The following is a 19,206-nucleotide window of genomic DNA, read 5'->3' on the forward strand; positions in this document are numbered from 1 at the left end:
GCCCCGTCACTGCCTGGCTCTGCCACCTGGACAATCCCTCCATCTCCTTGAGCCTCAGTTTCCTCATCTGTCCAATGGGGCTAATCATTCTTCCATGCCTTGACTCACAGGTACATTGGGAGAAGCAAATCAGATGATGTGTGTGCACCTACTTAGAGAGGGTTGGAGCACACATTCGTCCAAATCCTTACATACCCCGGAGAAGAGGTGTTGTCCTTCCCATTTTAAAGGTAAAGAAGCTGAGGCTCTGAGAAGTTAAGTGACTTCCCCACAGTCATACTGGGAAGATTCAGGCTCAGGCCTATCGAGGTCCAAAGCCCATTCTCCTTCCACACTGCTAAACTGCTTCTCTCTCAAGTGCTTGCTGTACAGCAAGGATACTATGTTCTGCTCCCAGGAGCCTTGAGAGGAATCATGAATCATTGACAGACCCAATTAAAGACCTGCGTAAGTCCGGCTGGATGAGAAAGACCTCCCATGAAGTGCACTGTGTGGTACGAAGCAAGGAGAGCTGGACTTGTGATTGACAGTGTTGGACAGGGTTCTGGCCTTTGCCTCGGACCAGCTGGATGGCGTGAGCAGGTCACTTAGTTACCCTGGACCTGAATTTCCCCTTCTGTGAACCAGAGGTCCTAACAGTAGCTGCTTCCTGGGGCTGATGAGAAGCTCCAATAAGAGGTGATATGTCAGGAGGCAGGGAAACGGTCAAGCTCTGTGCAAATGAAGACAAAACACCTCTTCAGTTCCTGCCCTGACAACAGTGTGAAATACAGGCTGAGCAGATTGTATCCAGGCCAGTGGTGGGAAGTCCTCCGCACTGCCCCTTTCAGAGGCATCACGTGTGGGCAGTCACTTCAGAGGACAGAATCTCCCATCGGGATGCACTGGGGGTTGGGTGGCCTCTCCCAAGGCTCCCTCCACTTCCTCCCCTAGCTTAGAGCCAGAGGTCATCTGTGCCCTGCCCTGGAGTCAGATAGAAAGTTGAGGCCAAGGGAGAGGAAGGGACGGGCCAAGGCCACGCGGCCAGCTGAGGGAAAAGCTAAAACTGGAACCCAGAGCCATTTCCCACTTTCCAAGGGCTTCCTACTACCTTGTGTGGAAGGTGTTATCACACCCATTTGAAAGATGAGCAAACTGAGGCTCCAAGCAGAGGGGTGATATGCCCAAGGCCATTGGGTTTAAGTGGCAGGGCTGAGGCTAGAGGCCAGGTCCCTGTGTTCTGCTGCCTGCTCAGCCCGGAACAGAGTCTGCTCCTACATCACTGAGGTTTTTCTGAAACAAGCCACTTCTTAATTCTTTGGCTGAATGTCTAAATAAGAATTTTTGCCAATTCCAAGCTCTGCTAACTGATGAAGTTGTCAGAAAGAGATCTAATGATGCTTGAAATGCAGAGAGTAAGCCAGTTGCTTAACTGCCCTCCCTCAGGGAGTCAGGACCCTCCCACAGGCCTGAGGGAGGGCAGGGGGCGGGGGCTGGAAGCTGAGCCTCTCTTGCCTTTGGTTAGTGTGGGACTATAGGCCAGTTGGAAACCCTGGGGGCGTAGTGGTTAAGAGCTATGGCTGCTAACCGAAAAGCTCAGCAGTTCAAATTCACCAGGCGCTCCTTGGAAACCCTATGGGGCAGTTCTACTCTGTCCTATAGGGTCACTATGAGTCGGAATTGACTGGATGGCAATGGTTTTTTTTTTTTATAGGCCAGCTTGCTCAGCTGTGAGTGAGGATAACAACCCCTCCTCTGGAGGCTATTCTGAGGATTGGATGAGACGATGTATATATGCAGCGGCCCAGCACAGTGCCTGGCCCTTCCCAGGTTCTCAGGCAGCCTAGCTCTCATCCCTCCTCCTGGCTGGCAGAGGTCAGACTGCGGGTGGGCTGGTACGGCCAGGGGCTTCCGCTCTGCTGAGTGGGCCATGGTGGCCATGCCACAAGCCAAAGTCACCGGTGCCACTTGGGGTGGTGCTGGGTCTCTGATCACCCCTGGTTATTTATCTCAAGGGGGCTCAGAGAGCCCGTAGGCTTCTCTCTGATGGGTGAGGCCTTGGAATCTGCTAAGGCCTGGTGAGGGGGGCCCTTGGGTAGAAGCCTGGGAGGCCGGGACTGGGGTGCTCAGGGGGCAGGCCCAGCTCTTTGTCCTCTCTTCTTTCTCAGCTCAACACTTGTTCCGCTGGAGTCTGGGCACTAGCGGTAGGCCTGCTTGGGGACTTGGGAATCAGACAGTTCCCGGGCCTGCCACAGGAGCCCAGAGGCTGGCGCTGGAGCTGGAGGAGCCTGCCCTAATGAGCTGGCCCTGAGTGCAGACCACACCAACACAGGGACACACGCGTGTGATCTGCTGACTAAGGGCCGCTCTGCCAGGTGTCCCAGCCCTTTCTGCTTATCCACCAAATGTCCAGGCACCAGCTCCTTCCCACCCTCCCCCCAGACATGCTCAGCCCCACAAGGCTGCTGCTTAGCCCTGAACTGAGACTGCCTTCCATATCACTGAGCTATTTCTGAAACAGATTTCTTAATTAATACACACACATAGACATTTCAACACATTTACATCCATACACACATACACACGTGTACACATAATTAGACACGTACACAATTACACACGCGTACATATACACACGATTGCACACATAAACACAATTACACACGTATACATATGCATGCATACACACATACGAAATTACACACAAGCACACAATTACACATGTGCACACATACATATGTATACACATTCACACGTAATTACACACATACACAAACATACATATACACAGTATACACATGTACAGCACACACAATATACATGTATATCCATGTGTACACATGTACACACATACACACACACACACATCACCTGCTTAGTGACCTTGATTTCATTTTCCCCCAAAAATGGAGAACTATGGAGAAAAGCAAACAGAAGTATTGTGGTCAGATGTATTTTTGCTATGGTGTGGTCTTGGATAGGGCTATGAACTTTTTAGAGCCTCAGTTTCTTCATCCGTAAAATGGGAAAATACCACTGTGCATTACCGACCTGCTGTAAGAATCAAATGAGGCAGAGTGTGAAGGAGCTTTGAAAACCACAAAGCATGTAACTAATGGCAGCAGACATTTGGGGCCAGGGAGTGGAATTGCTGTATCCATCCGATCTGCTGCTTTGTTTAGCATGCCAGGGAGACTATCCGAAGATGAGGGAGGGGCTAGGGTATTGGCCTAAATACAGCCTGAGGATTATCGCTGGGTCCAGCTGTCCTGGCCTGGGCTATGGGTGACCACGGACTCCGCTGCTTGCTGCCTTCCCTCTAGACTTGATTCTCTCCTCTCTGGCTGAACACAGCATCCTCAGAGGACTGCCCTGAGCTCAAGGGAGTGAGGAGGTAAATGTTAGGACGGGCAGGCCAGCTCCTCATCAATGGATCAAACCTCGAACACAGCATTTCCTCAGGATGTGGTAGGAGTTCAGAGTGTAGAACACGGAGGCAGCCTTGAATGGGGTTGGAAGCCTGGGTTCAAACCCTGGCTCAGCCTCTGGCTGGCCCTGTGACCTTGTATGGGCCATTTCCAATCTGTGAGCCTTGGTTTCTTCATCTGTGAAGGCTCTGTTCACCCTTGGGAGATGCAATGAGGTGGTGGCCATGAAAAACCTCCAACAAAGTAGGTCAAAATTGCACCAGAAGGACCCAGGAGTCCAGGTACTGACACTCCCCCATCACCAATACGTCTCAGTCAGATGGACAGGAGGATTCAAACTCTCTCCAGATGTGCAATCTGCCGAAGAGGCTCAGGGACCCAAAGGTCTCTAGGATCCTTTCCAGGCTGTCTTAGTCATTTAGTGCTGCTATAACAGAAATTCCACAAGTGGATGGCTTTAACAAAGAGAAATTTATTCTCTCACAGTCCAGGAGGCTAGAAGTCTGAATTCAGGGTACCAGCTCCAGAGGAAGGCTTTCTCTCTCTGTTAGCTCTGGAGGAAGGTCCTTGTCATCAATCTTCCCCCAGTCTGGGAGCTTCTCAGCACAGGGACTCCAAGTCCAAAGGACGTGCTATTCTCCTGGCTCTTGTTTCTTGGTGGTACGAGGTCCCCATCCCAAGTTTCAGGATACCATTTCCTCCTAATCAATGCCCTCACTTTAATTTCAGACACCTCTCGAGGTTGGCAACTGAGTTGGTGTCATTCAGCCACTCTTACAATAAGACTCTGGGTTTGGTTTTCAGCAATATCAGCCAAAAGAAATTAGGCTTTCTTTCAAAACGCAAGTGGAAACTTTGGGGTCATTTATGTGGCACTTGAGCTTTGACTCTGAAGCCCTGAGCTCATCTCTTTCTTTCACCAGTTTGACTAGCAAAAGTAGGACCAACCAACCAGCTTCCTTATACTTCTTATTATGACAAAATTATAGAAAGGTATCACACATGCAACATACAATCACCCAGAGCCTTACCTTTCACCAACACATGATCTATTGGTGGTGATATTTTGCATATTTGTATTGCCGCATCACAGGCTGTGAAGATTGACGAATCCCACGATTGGCAGGCAAGACCGAAGATAAACCACTAGCTCAATTCCCAAGAACTAGAGGTCAGATGAACAGGAGCCAGCTGCAGAATCCGGAGTGAGCAAATCCTGGCCAGAATGTCTGCTTATATGCAATGCAGGCCCCACGCCCAAGGAAACTCCCTTTTAACTGATTGGCTACTCACAGAAGATCTCATCATGGAGGTGATCACATTGTATCAAGTCTCATCATGGAAGTGATCACAACATCATACGACTGCCAAACCACTGAGAATCATGGCCCAACCAAACTGACACACAGTCTTAACAATCACACAGCCCAAATGAAGTGGGGCTGTCGCTCCTAATATTTTCTTCACTGGGAAGAGAGCTGGGCCTGTCTAGGGACTCCAGCGGGCTGAGTGGTGGCAGATTTTATGTGCACATCTCTAAGTGCTGAGCCCTGGCCCCAGATTGGCTGCAGGAAGCACAAGGGAGGTCCCTCCTGGTCCCACTGGGAGCTATTGTCCCAGGACCTGCCTGACTGACCAAGGAGCCACCCAGCTCTCAAGAAGTGGGGAGGGGAAGCTTATTGAGAAGGACCAGGTGTCTCAGGCTAGGAGGCATTGTAGCACATTACTGGTGATACAATGGTTAAGCGCTCAGCTACTAACCGAAAGTTGGTGGTTTAAACCCACCCAGCAGCTGTGTGGGAGAAAAACCTGGCAATCTGCTCCCGTAAAGATTACAGCCTGGAAAACCCTATGGGGCAGTTCTACTCTGTCACATGGGGTCACTAAGAGTTGAAATCAACTGGACGGCACCTAACAACAACAACAAAGGTAGCCTGGGCGAATCTATTCTGGCCCCAGTTTTTGGCACAAGGGTCAGGAATCTGAGCTGTGTAAGGCCCCCTGCTTTGTGATCCTCTTGTTTGTTTATTTATCCAGAATTCCCTGAGAAAAGACCTTGTAAGAAAAGAACCAAGGGCCAGCTCAGTGTGCAACACATAGTAAATGCCTAACAACTACTTCTGGAGCAAAAGGACACAAACCGGTGTAAGAACTTTTATTCCCCAGACATTCTCCACAAAAATTTCTCTTATCCATGGAAATTTCTCTCTAGTAATGAAATCAAAAGGGAAGAAGACAGACATTCTCAGGAATCTTCGCGCAGAGTGCTCTTGTGGGAGTGAGGAGGATGAGGGGCACTGGTCCTGAGTGCTCCCAGAGCAGCTTGGCGGGCTAGGGGGCAGTGGGAGGATGAAGGAGGACATGGCCAGGCTCTGAGGACATCGGCTAAGTGGAGTGTTTGGGAGATTAAGAGTGGAAGAGAAAAATTTGGGGGCAGCTGCTGTCTGTGTGGAAGATTCTGAGAGCAACGATGAAAAGAGTTTTGTGTAATGTTGGCTGCACATCCGGAATGTATATCTCTGGGTAAAGATGACAGGCTGAACACTTGTATCTAATTTTGCTCTCTCCTGAAACCCACTAAAAGTAAAGCAAAGAGATTTCACAAAAACAGAAAGAACATGAGAGGAAACAATAGCTACGTAGTTCTGAAAGTGGAAATGATGAATGTGTGGTTAACTGGCCTAGCAGACGTGCGAAAGTGGGACCCTGAGCCAGCAGTGGGAAAGTTAGGAATCAGCCTGACTTACATCTCAGAAACTGGAAGCACCAGGTACCACTGGAAAATAGGGGTCAGCTAAAAGGAGGATTGGTTGCAAGTGCATTCTAGAACCCCCACACTCGCTGTTGGGGAATTGCCTTTCCCCAGGCCCTACAGTGGTTAAGAGCTTGGCTGCTAACCAAAAGGTGGGCAGTTTGAATCCACCAGCCTCTCCTTGGAAACTCTGTGGGGCAGTTCTACTCTGTCCTAGAGGGTTGCTGTGAGTCAGAATCGACTTGACGGCAATGAGTTTGATTTTTTGTTTGTTTGTTTGTTTGCGGCCATACAGAAGGTTAGAGGGTTGTTCCCTGGGAAGAGTATTACAGAGGTTTTCTGCCCTGGGGGATATCAGACACAGTTGAGAACTGAAGATTAAATAAATCCATGCCCACTAAGCTCTAGACTCTGCCAGCCCTCTTTTCCAGCTTAGCTCTAGAATGCTGGCAGCCAGAACTGAACTCCCTCCTACTCTAGGGAATCCTCAAGAAATGGCCCACTCAGCTCTCCCTCCAGGGAAACTCCCATTCAATAAACCCCACCCATGGATTCAGAGCTTTCAAACTGTTATTTTGCAACCATCTTCTACTTTTAATTATGAGAGACAATTACCAGACAGCCAAGGAAAACCTCTTACATGTGAGAGGAAGATCCAAACAAGCAAGCAGAAGAAAAAAAGCACCTTGAAGAAAAGATCAAAGAAGATATTGCAACCAGGATACTAGAAAAAAGAGTCAGAGAATAATAATCAGAAAATTAAAAGCATTATAGCAGAAATGAAAAGCTAAATAAGATTGAAGATAAAGTTGAGGAAATCTCTCAGAAAGAAGAGCAAAGAGACAAAGATGAAAAATAAGAGAAGAGAAATGAAGAGTAAAGGACCAATCCAGGATGCACAATGTCAAGATATTAGAGTTCCAGAGAGAACAAAGAAAAGAGAAGGGAGATAATTATCAAAAAATAATTCAAGGAAAGCCCCAGAACTGAAGGACATGAGTTTCCAGACCGAATGGGTCTACCTGTACCCAGTATACAGAGAAAACAGGCCCACACCAAGGCACATCGTTGGAAATTTCAGAGCACTGAGGTCAAAGACAAGAGTTCACAAGTTACCAGAAAAGGTGGGGCGGGGGGAGAGTCACAAAAAAGATTAGGAAACAGAAAAACTTTGAACTTCACAACCAAATGCAATAGAGTGATGCTGGCCTATAATTCAGTTCCGTCTAAACTCTCAGTCAAGTGTGAGGAGAGGATAAATACATTTTCCCCTACTCCCTTTATTAGGAAACTACTGGAGGATGTCCTCCACCAAAACATGGAGAGTAACCAGAGACAGAAGAAGACAGGAAATAGAAGATCCAAGAGAGAGGGATGGTTGTAAAGGGAGATCCCAGTGGACAACATACAGCAGGCTCAGAGGGCAACCTGTCCCCATTAGAGTAGGTTGGAAGGCTCCAAGAGAAATTTCACTAAGAAAATGAAATGCATAGAAAACTTTTCTCCCCTGAATAACCTTTAGCGGAGATTCAGACAATTGGCAGAGGTTTGGTGTCGACTTAATAATAAGTACATAGAAAACTGAGCAAAACAACTATTACATCCAGAAAAAGACAAAAAAAAAAAAAAGTCACCATAGTTTCTGAAATGCTTCAGCTCTGAATGGTATACACAATCATAATAAGGTAAACCCAGAATATTGATCTAACTGAAATCAACTGAAATTACAATATAACTACATTGAGAGGATGGGGGTGGAAGGAGAGGAAAGAGTTAAATTATCTCTGTTGTTGTTGCTGTTGCCATTGAGTTAATTCTGATTCATGAATATATGTTACAGAGTAGAATTGCTCCAGTGGGTTCAAATCACCAGACTTTAGGTTAGCAGTCAAACGCAAATTATCTCTAGTGGAAGTCAAAGACTGAAATATCAAGACACGGCAATACAAGCATGCTCTTTATAGATACAGAGGCAAATACCAAAAGAATCAGTTAAGAGCTGAAAATGGTTGCTTCTAGAGAAGGAGATTCCTGGGTGGCATAAATGGTTTGCATTCAACTACTGGAGCCCTGGGGGTATAGTGATTAAGAGCTATGGCTGCTAACCCAAAGGTCAGTAGTTCAAACCCAGCAGTCGCTGGTTGGAAACCCTGCGGGGCAGTTCTACTCTGTCCTATGGGGTCGCTATGAGTCAGAATCGACTCAATGGCAGCAGGGGTTTTTTGGTTTTTACTCAGCTACTAACTGAAAGGTTGATTGTTTGAAACTACCAAGTGGCACCACAAAAGAAAGGCCTGGCGATCTGCTTTCATGAAGATTACAGCCAAGAAAACCCTATGAAGCATTTCTACTCTGTAACACGTGGGGTCACCATGAGTTGGAATCAACTTGACAGCAACAGGTTTGGTTTTTGGTTGTTGTTAGGTTAGACAGGTTAGGTTCTGACTCATAGTGACCCTATATGCAACAGAACAAAACACTGCCTAGTCCTGCACCATCCTCACAATCATTGCTATGTTTGAGCCTGTTGTTGCAGCCACTATGTTAATCCATCTCCTTGAGGGTATTCCTCTTTTTCATTGACCCTCTACTTTACCAAGCATGATGTCCTTCTCCAACGACTGGCCCCTTCTAATAACATGTCCAAAGTACGTAAGACGAAGTCTCACCATCCTCTCTTCTAAGGAGCACTCTGGCTGTACTTCTTCCAAGGCAGATTTGTTCATTCTTCTGGCAGTTCATGGTATATTTAATAGTCTTCACCAGCACCATAATTCAAACACATCAATTCTTCTTTGGTCCTCCTTATTCATTATCCAGCTTTCGCATGCATAGGAGGTGATTGAAAATACCGTGGCTTGGGTCAGACACACCGCAGTCCTCGAAGTGATATATTTGCTTTTCAACACTTTAAAGAGGTCTTTTGCAACAGATTTGCGCAATGCTATATGTCATTTGATTTCTCGAAACTGCTGCTTCCATGGACATTGATTGTGGATCCAAATAAAATGAAATCCTTGATAACTTCACTATTTTCTCCGTTTATCATGATCTTGCTTACTGGTTCGGTTGCGAGGATTTTTGTTGCTGGTTTTTCGTTAAAGAAGGGGAAATGGGGGCAACCCTCAAAGGACAACTTGATTCTCTGTATGCATGTATAATTGTGATTTAAACCCCCCCCCCAAAAAAAAAGATGGAAAAGAATATATACTTCCATCCCTACTCCTCCCATCTTGGTGACTTCTTGAGAGGCTGAATAAATATCAGAAGGACTTTTCATTGCTTACCAGCCTCAGGAGTGAGTTATTTGCAAACCATTTTAAGCAGATAGGCCCTTGCCTATAATCAGGCCTCAGAAACGCTCAGACAGATTGAAACTGAGATGGAGTTGCAACTTTAGGAGCCATGCTTGGAGTGCTTCCTTACCCCTTGGGCAGGTTTCCAAAGTTCTCCGGCTTCAAGAGAATGGATGGCGGGATAAACGGTAATAAGAGCAGGCTATGCAAAGTCAATCTGCCGGCAGGAAATCCAGAGGGGGAGGTGGGGAAGAGGCTGGTACCACACTCTGAGACCATGAGATCTTCCTTTAGGCCCCGCTGCCTGGCCATCGGGGTGGACACTAAGATAGCTCTGGGCCCGGAAAGAAGAAATCCGGGTCACACCATGCCACACTCATCCATGTTTACATAAAGCACGATAATTATTTACAAGAACAGAAATACTGAGCTAATTCACATTAAAATATACCGAACAGAACAGCAGACAAAAAGAAAACAGAGACTTCTGAGAAGAAAAGGGGTACCGTGTCCCAGCATCCTTGTTAGCAGGCTTCTCCCACCCTCTGCCACCCAGGCCACGCTCTGCTTGCTCTTGGCTGACAGGCAGACCATCCCTAATATTAACAAGCCCACTTATTCCACAAGTGAACCCAAGTTAAGAAAACAGAGCTTTCTTCCCAGACCACTGAGGACCCTGAGCCAAGTTATATCAGTACCCAGAGCTCCCTGGGGCCCAGTTCTCAAAGCCTTTTCCAAAGAAGTGTTCTGGGCAGTGTGAGTCACACAGCTGCTGTCCTTGGGGCCACAGAGAAGACAGGGACACCCTGGCCCCCACCTCCCAGTGAGACTCTCCTTGCTCATTCTGGGAAGCAAGCTTTCTGCTTCACCCAGGATTGGAAAGACGTGGAGGGAAGTTTTTGTACTAAATCTAAGTCCCCAAAAGCTGGTCTGAGGACCAGTGACGGTCAGTGACAATATTCTTCACAAGCAGTGACAATGGGAGAAAACAAGGACAAAAACCGGTGTGTATGAAAGGACTGTCTTTGCTTCTAGGATTATGTCTTTCTTCCATTTTTTGTCTAAAAGTAACATTTTTAAAAAACAAAATGATGGCGATTGTACATGATATACTTTGTTCCATGTCCTTGCTTTTGGCAACGTTGACAGTTGGCATCTCTAGTCCGTTCTCAAAAAATTGTTTTTGGAAATTTTATTGGACTACGAAATTCCAAAGTCCGGGACACACCGTGATAGATGACACAAGAGAATAATAAGACCAGGGTTAGAACCACAAACTCCAAGGGTGAGGAGGGCACTAACGCATCTAGTCCAATCTCCCTTTGACACCTAAGTGTGTGCTAGAACATCCTGCCAAATGCCTGACAGGCCCCCTGCTTGGTTCCCATCGGTGACAGGCAGCTCACTATCTCACGGGGGCACCCATTCTCTCTGTGCACGGCTCTAATGATTAGAAAGTGCTTCCTTGTATTGTCCTGAGACCTGTGTTCTTGGACAAGGGCCTATGCCCTGGGGCCACCTAGAGTGAAGTGTTTCCTCTTCCAAGGACAGCCTTCACCTTCATGGAAACGGGCTCCATGCCCCACTCCATCCCCACCCAGTCTTCTTTGGCTGTGGTCTGTTTGTTCCTTAGCTGTTTTTGCCCCACCCCAGTCCCCAGGCATTCCTCTTGTGAAGTGACTTGCCCAAGATCATATGCCTAGCAAGTGAATTCAAACCCAGATCTTCAGTTTCTGGCCCAGTGCCCCATCCCCTAGCTCTCTGGATGTGGCAGTGGCTCTGTGTCCTAAATTCATGAAATGGTCCTGGCTGTTCAAAATCAGTTGGAAAGAAACCAAAAAAAAAAAAAAAAAGCAACATACTGAAAAGTCAATGTGATCCCAATAAAAATTTATATATCTGCATAGAAAAACGTCTGGAAGGAAATATGCCAAAATGGTCATAGTGGTCATCCGTTGGAAGTGGGCTAATGGGTGATTTTTATCTTATCTTTGCTTTTCTGTATTTTCCCAGTTTATCCACAATGAACTGGATTTTATTTGTGTAATAGAATAAAATAAAGACCATTTAGAAAGACAAAATAAGAAAAGTAAAATTAAAAGACGTACTGTCCAAGACCCCATTTCCGTTCCCACCCACTTTCCTCTGGACAAGCTCTCAGGTGTCTGGTGCTCCAGAAATGGCCCCAGGTCCTGGCTCAGCTCTGTGGGCAGGGACTGTAGGCTAGGGAAGAATGAGCCTCCAAAAAGAAAAAAAGAAAAAAAAACCCAAACCCGTTGCCATTGAGTCAGTTCTGACTCATACCAACCCTGTAGGACAGAGTAGAACTGTCCCATAGGGTTTCCAAGGAGCAGCTGGTGGATTCAAACTGCTGACCTTTTGATTAGCAGCAGAGCTCTTAACCACTGCACCATCAACACCTCTATACTCACTGCGCTGTAATGCTGCCCGAGAGTCCTGCTGCAGCAGGCCGGCAGCTGTGGGTTGCCAAATGGTGAGCCCACATCCCCCAGACTGCAAACCACCAGGCCGTTTCCAGCCGTGCTGTTGGTCAGCCCCATCTCTCCCGTCCTCAAGCAAGGTTCTTCTCAAGCCTTCTGTCCCCCACCCCCACCCCCACCTGCTCCCTGAAATGGCAGAGAGGAGGGGTGGGGAGCATAAAGAAAGGTGCAAGGACCATGGCTCCCAGCCCAGCTCCTTTACACATCAAGGGTGTGCACACTGTCTTACAGACCAGAAGACGCACACTTGGAGGTCAGATGTGACACAAGTGGAATGTGACAGAGCCGGGACTAGACCCCAGCTCTTCTGATCCTGGCCCAGTGCTTGCGCCTTTGGGACTAACTGAGGCAGACTGTTGCTGAACTAGGTTGCCTGGGTCCCCTTGGAGTGCTGGGGCCACGGTGTCACCCGACAATGTCCACACCCACCTCCAAGGCAGGTCTCGTACCTCAGCCAAGCCCTGATTGGAAGGCGAGCCTGGCCTGGGAGGCGGAGACCTGCCTGCACTCTAGCTCTGCACACTGGGCCCTGGCAAGTCACTTTCCTCTCTGGGCCTCGGTTTTCCTATCAGGCTGGGGAGCATTTGATGGGAACTGAATTGAGTGGTCTCTAAGTTTCATTCCAGTCTAACATTCAGAGGTGCTGGCACTGACAGTGACAGCACCCCCCACCCCAGGTGTTCTGTATGTTTCTGTAATGATCTCAAATCCCATAAGGTATAAGGCACTATTATGCTTTCAAAATACATATGTATAAGCTCTCATAATATGAACTTAGAAATATATCTACCTTGTGAGGTTCTCTAACATTAACTATAAGTCATTAGAAACCTGTAAGTCTTAAGAAAGTTATTTAGAAAATTTCTGAACTTAGACATAGAAACATAGACACTTGTGAATTACGTAAAGAACATAAATAACCTTTAAGTTCACTTTGACCCGGCATACTGTGACACAAGAAAACATAGCAGAAATCTAAACAGCCGCCCTAGTCTCTAACCTTGAAGAAAAGATACGTCATCTGGCTACTCTCTAACCCTGGAGAAAAGACATAACATACTACTAGTCTTTGACATCACTCTGGCCCTTGTCATGTGGAGCCAAGGTGACAAATTCACATATAAACCCTAAATTTCTGCTCACTCAGTGAGAGAAGACAGAGATGAGATTCTGTCAGCCGCCGCCAACCTTGGATCCTGTCTATGAGAGACCTCCTCCAAGTTCAAGCCGTGGTTAAGTCTTCTTCTCAAGACCTCTTGTTAAAAGTAAAAGCCTGGAGTCTCAAGATTTGGATTCTGACCATTGAACTAACACGGTAATTGTTATTGTTAATTCTGATTGTCTGACTCTAAATGAATGTCTTACTTGCAAGCCTTACCACGACTACCCTGCAATAAACTAAACGAGTTTATGCATGACAAACCTGAGTATCTCTCTGTTACTTTTCTATGATAAAATACCACACAGCACGGGAGGGCAGAAGCATGCCATTAGCCCTGGCTGACTGCCTCTCAGCCCAGGCTCCATGGTAGGTAGTCCAGGTCTGAGAGAAGCCCAGCCACGCTATGTGCGCATGCTTGAGCACATGCATGTGTACAGTGTGTGTGAATGTGTACAGAGGTGTGCATGTGTGGGTGTGGGGACAAGTGGGTGAGTGGGTGTGAGTAGGGGGGCTAGAAGGACAGTCCCCATGTTGTTTCTGGTGCAGGCACATGCTCCAATCATTTCTCCTTTCCTAGGACTCCCCTTCTTTCCACTCCAAGGCCCCAGTTTCTCCAGCTGCCCTCACCCCACTGTCACATACACCCTTTCTCGTTCTTTGGGCGCCTCAGTCCCTGCCTCTAGTTTAAGCCTCAGCTTTATGTTCTTCTCTTTCTCTGTCTCTGCCCTTGCACAAGGCCTGCCACCCAGGAGGGACCATGTGGCCATTTGGTGAAAGCCCCCCTTCCATATCTCTCCCTCACAACACACCCCGCCCCCCATCCCTGGCCCTCTTTCAGGAGGTGCCCACAACTCTCAGAGCCCATCTTGTACCAGACAGAAAGGAAGATGAGCCATCACTGCATAATGACAGATTCAAACCATTATTCTGCCGAGATCTGAATGAAAAATAAGAGCAACTGACACTGCTGTGATTTGTTAACCTGACACGGCCCTCTGTGCATTGCACAAATTTTAATTAAAGCTCAGGAGTGATTTGGAAGCCCTTTTACTGTGTGCCTCTGGGCTCTTCCAGGCTGCCCTGGGGGAAGGGCAGGGTTTCTTCACAACCTTCCCGACAGGGACATGGCTCAAAGGATTGTCCCTGAAGGATGGGCAGGGAAGGGGAGGGGGCGCTGACTATGTAGGCAGATGCAGCATGTCAGGGTGCGAGGAGCCTTGGAGCACATAGGGAAACCCCCAGCCACCCCACCACTCCACCCATTTTACAGGGGAGAAAACCGAGGCCAGAGAAGTGGCTTGCACAGAACTCACCTGTTCCAAAGGCAGGGTGTGTGTCCTGGTTGTGTGGGTTGTGGGATTCAGCCCAGGAAAAATGGGGAAAGACAGAAGGAAACCTGGGCATTCAACTCCCGGCTCTTGTCTAGCAGGAACCTCTGCCTCCAGGAGGACTGGAGAAATGGAGTAGGAGAGAAAGAAAGGGGAGCCAGAGCAGAAATGCAGTGTCCTTCATGCCCATAGTTCCCCGAAGATGGAAGAAGGCAGGCAGGGAGGACAGTCCCAGGGCTTCAAGTCTCGCTCCTGGCTTCTTAGGGAAGAACCTGCAGGAAGTTCTAAGTCCTTCCAGGAAATACAGGGGTCAGCAGCCCTAGTACACTGTGGCAGCCTAAGCAGAAGAGCAGGGGGCTGAGGGGGGCAGGCAGTGGCTTGAGGGAGCACCCTGACTTCCCCAAGGCCCCAGTTGTTCTGCAGGGGATCCCCACCTTCCCACTTGCTACAGCGGGGAGCACCAAAGAAAGCAGAGGGAGCTGGCTGGTGCAGTCGCCGCTGGGGTGAGGGATCAAGTAAATGGTTAGCAGACAGCTGTAGGGTGGCTGAGGCTCAAAGGAAATCACAGGTGGGCCTGGGAGGGTCCATTGGCAAGGCCAGCCAGCCTCCACCTGAGTCCTGACTCACCTTCTTCCAGCTGGGAGACCTGAGCAAGTCACAGCCCCCTCTGCACCTGAGTCTGTCACCTGAACAACAGTGGGAGTCATCACACCTGTCCTGCCTCCTGAGACTGAAGCAAGGGTGGAACGAGGCCAGGTACATGTGAAACGTACTTGGAAACTGTGACATGCGGGGCCCTCTGCCTGGAGGTTCAAGAGCACCCCACCCGACCTGGGTTGAGTCTCTCAGCTGACCCATCCCACGGCACCGAGAACCCGCCTCTCCCCCTCCCCACTTCACTCTCCCCTCCCAGCAGGCATCTTGCATCCTCAGTAGATGCCAGTGATCCCAATCCCGGCCCACCCCACCATCATGGCCTCACCCTCAGGGCCGGCAGGGAGCTGACCTGGTCTGTGGTCAGCGTGGCCTCCTTGTAGTACTTCCCAGGGGGGCAGAGCTTCAGAAAGGTGTCATGGATGCTAAGAAGAGATAGGCATGATGGGGGTATGACCGGGGAATGGAGACTAGCAAGCCCCCTCCCCTGAGGGGCTTTCCTTGGGAAAGGGGGACTCAGGAGTTGCTTGACACAGAAAAGACAGTAATAAATCATTCCACCCATCTGCAAACATCCCTGAGACTCTAGGGTGCCCGGCACTGGGCTAGACACCCACCGTGGGGGTGCAGAGATGACCCAGGCTTGAGGAAAGTCACAGGAATGTGTTCCATGTCCTAGACACGCTCCATAGCATCAGTCATAGGATGTCAGAGTCCAGAGGGACTTCTGTGGGCCCTCTGTCTGTCCCTCATTCACAAAGTGAGAAACCACTAGGGTCTGGGGGCAGCCAGGGTGTCACCTCAGGCCATCTGCCTGGCCTGCCCCCAGCCCAAAGAAGCAAAGAGGTCATGCAGTGGCTGTGGCAGAGCCAGGATTAGAGCCCCGCTGCCTGCACCCAGCAGACCACACGGCCGCCCATGGTCCCCCGGCATCAAGCTGAGCAGTCTCCCTAATTGTTCTTACAACGCATGTCTCGGTCTGCAGACCCCCATCCCAGAGTCTGGAGCTGTGCTTGTAACAGCAAACGCCCGTGTGGCCCCTGAGAGGGCAAGGGCGGGAGGGAACTCTGCCTCTATGCTCCCCACCCACCCTGGACACAGGTTCCCACCCACCAGCGGGCTCTGTAGGACCAGTGGACCAAGACAGCCAGTGGAGAGGAGACAATGGCCTCAGACCCAGACATCATCGTCCTCCACCGCCACGGAGGGGCTGTGTGACCTCTGGCAACTCACTTCACACCTCTGATCCTTAGTTTCCTCCTCCAGAAGGAGGGTGGGAGTTCACTTGACTGTGAAAGGCTTTGTGTGTACGTGTGTGTGCATGCACGTGTGTGTGCATGTGTGTATGTGTGTACATGTTGTGGGAGGGGGCTGTAACCACAGGCTGGTTAAAAGCACAGTCTCTAGAGCCAGACAGACCTAAACTCAAATCCAGACTCTGCCACTTAATAGCTCAGAGATCGTGAGCAAGGTACTGAATCCATCTGCACCTCAGTCTCCTCAGCTTTGCAATAGGGTAATAATCTCCTTTCCCAAGTGTATGAAGATTAAATGCTAGTGCCTGGCATGTAAGAGTGCTTGGATTATATCAGCCCTCAGAGGTGACCCCGAGCCTTCCCACTTCCCTGTGTCCCTGTCCTAAACCCCAGATGCCACTGTGCCCTCCGACTGTCCAGAAGTCAGATCTAGACTGTGATGGTGGAGGCCTCTCACCTACCCGAGGCCTGCCCTCACCTCCTCGTATGGTCCTTCAGGCTCTAAAATGACTACTTCCTCCTTCACTCCTTCCCTAGCCCTCTCCTCTAATCTAAACTTCTAATCTCAGCTGAGTGTTAGGAGGCAAGAAAGCTGATAAAACTAATTCATACACAGGCGTGAGTGGCTAACAGTCACTCCACAGACACTCTCAGGGTATTTGAATGCTAAAACAGGGGACTTGTTAACCCAAATGGACCTCGGATAGGTAGAGTTTAGGGACCCATGACTAAGTGGAGCGTGATTTTATGGTTGATGATAGAGAAGGAGGCCCTCCTAGGACCCTTTACACCGAGGTCCAACACCAGGGGAACTCAGAGCCACATTCTACTCCCCTTCTAGCCACTCATCTTTTCACAGCTCACTGACTAAAAAAATGTCCTTTAGATCCCAGCCTTGGAGCAATGGAAAGGAAATAAGCTCCTTATTCTGCTTGCCCATGGCCCTGCCCAGACCCTGCTCTGTGCCCTGCAGGCTGGTCTCTACCCAACCTGCATCCTCCCACTCCCTGCCCTCTGGCTCCCAGGGGACTGAAGGTGGTGAGAGAGGTGGGGTTATTGCTCCCAGCCCTCGCAGCCTCAACACCATTCTGGCAAAGTCCATGTCCCCCACGCCAAGCAGTGGCTTCCACAGCTCCATCCTTTACTGGGAACCTCAGAACTAACTGTTGCCATCGAGTCCACTAATGGAGTGCCTAACCGTTTGCACCACCCAGGCGACCGACCTATTTCAGGACCGCTGTTGTTACTTCTGACTCATGGCAACCCTACGTGTGCAGAGTAAGTCTGCTCCATGGTGTTTTCAAGGTTGTGACCTTTTGGAAGAAGATGGCCAGGCCTTTCTTCTGAGGTGCCTCTGGGTGGACCTGAACTGCCAACCTTTTGGCTAACAGTAGAGAGCTTAACCATTTGCGCCACCCAGGCGATCTACTTCAGGACTAGGAAGAGGTAAGGGCTAGTCCTTGGGTGCCTCAACGTTCCTTGAGGTTTCCCTCAGCTTCTGTGAATAGTTCCTTTGTTAGAAAGTATCTTCAAAGACCCCAACTGAGTATGCCGCCTGCTTTCCGCTGTGATAATGACAGACTCAGAGCCAGGCAGACCCTAGTGGAATTCTGATCCCCCTACCCACCAGCTGTGTGGCCTGAGGCAAGTTGTTTGCCCTTTCTGAGCAGGCAGATCTAGGTTCAAATCCTGACTCTGTCCAATGGGGAGATAATCCCCATTAAATGATCCTGTGCTGCCTCATGAGAAGGGCCTGACAGGTGGAACCTGGAATACTTCATGAGATTCATGGGTAGTGCCATGACTACCTTGAAGGGGCCCTGAGCTGTCACCAGAGGCTCTGCTTCTCGGCAAGTTTGTGAGGGAGCGAAAACCAGGGTGTGGAGTCGAGGGTGGGGATGGGGAGACCATCCCCAGACAAGATCTGAGGGGGCACTTCAGAGCAGCAAGGAGGAAGGGAAAACCATCATCAGTGGAGCACCCAGAGGCACACCACAATACGGGCTGCGCTGGGAGTGGTCTGCCCCAGCCAAAAGAGTATCATTTTATTACTGACATTGTTAGAACTGTTGGTGTGGGGTGATAATAAAAAGAGACTAACTTTTAGTAAGTGTCATTAATTTTAAAAATTTCTCTCAGACAACGCACCCCTTGGCCTCACCCAGGGCAGCCCTCTCCTGAGGAGCCCACAGCAGTGCGTCACTGGGAGTGCCCACTGCACCCTGCCGCTCCACGAACAGTTTATACGTGACCCGCGTGACAGCCCTGCAGGGAAGGGCCCACTGCCTCCATTTTGCAGATAAGGACACTGAGGCCCTGGAAGTAGAATAACTTGCCCAAGGTCACGCAGCAGAGAGTGTTAAAGCCAGAGCTTCAGACACCAAATCTCCTTCCCCCGGGAGCCCAGAGAACGGCCATCCTGGCAGGACCGCTGGGGGAAAGAAGGAACTCCCCACTGCTGTGCTGCCCCCACTTCTCATGTGCGGGATGCACCCAGACACATTGCTGCACTGGGTCTTCCCAGCACTCCCTGTGGGAGACTTGTTGTTGTTGTTGTTGTTATTGTTATGTGCCCTCAAGTCCGTTCTTACCTATAGCGACCCTACAGGTTTCCTATAGGAAACCACCATAGGGTTTCCAAGGAGCAGCTGATGAATTCAAACTGCTGACCTTTTGGTTAGCAGCCTGAGCTCTTAACTACTGCGCCACCAGGAGAACTGTAGAGTGATACACTCCACAGGTGCACAAACTGAGGCTCAGAGGGGCTAATGGGCATGCAGCTAGAAAGAGGCTATGGGCGGTTGTCATGGATTGAATTGTGTCCCCACAAAATATCTGTCAACTTGACTA

At 49.2% G+C, this 19,206-nt stretch overlaps 1 protein-coding gene across 1 annotated transcript in view; it reads right to left on the reverse strand.

Annotated features, from left to right (window-relative positions):
• CIB4 (calcium and integrin binding family member 4) overlaps positions 1-19,206 on the reverse strand; it is a 79,973-nt gene that overhangs the window by 50,900 nt on the left and 9,867 nt on the right. Inside the window, exon 3 of the mRNA XM_004377593.2 lies at positions 15,429-15,525. Within this exon, the coding sequence (XP_004377650.1) occupies positions 15,429-15,525 (97 nt within the window). The remainder of the gene's footprint in view (positions 1-15,428; positions 15,526-19,206) is intronic.

The sequence above is a fragment of the Trichechus manatus genome, unplaced genomic scaffold (assembly GCF_000243295.1).
Source record: "Trichechus manatus latirostris isolate Lorelei unplaced genomic scaffold, TriManLat1.0 scaffold00052, whole genome shotgun sequence".
In the NCBI taxonomy this organism is placed as follows: domain Eukaryota; kingdom Metazoa; phylum Chordata; class Mammalia; order Sirenia; family Trichechidae; genus Trichechus; species Trichechus manatus.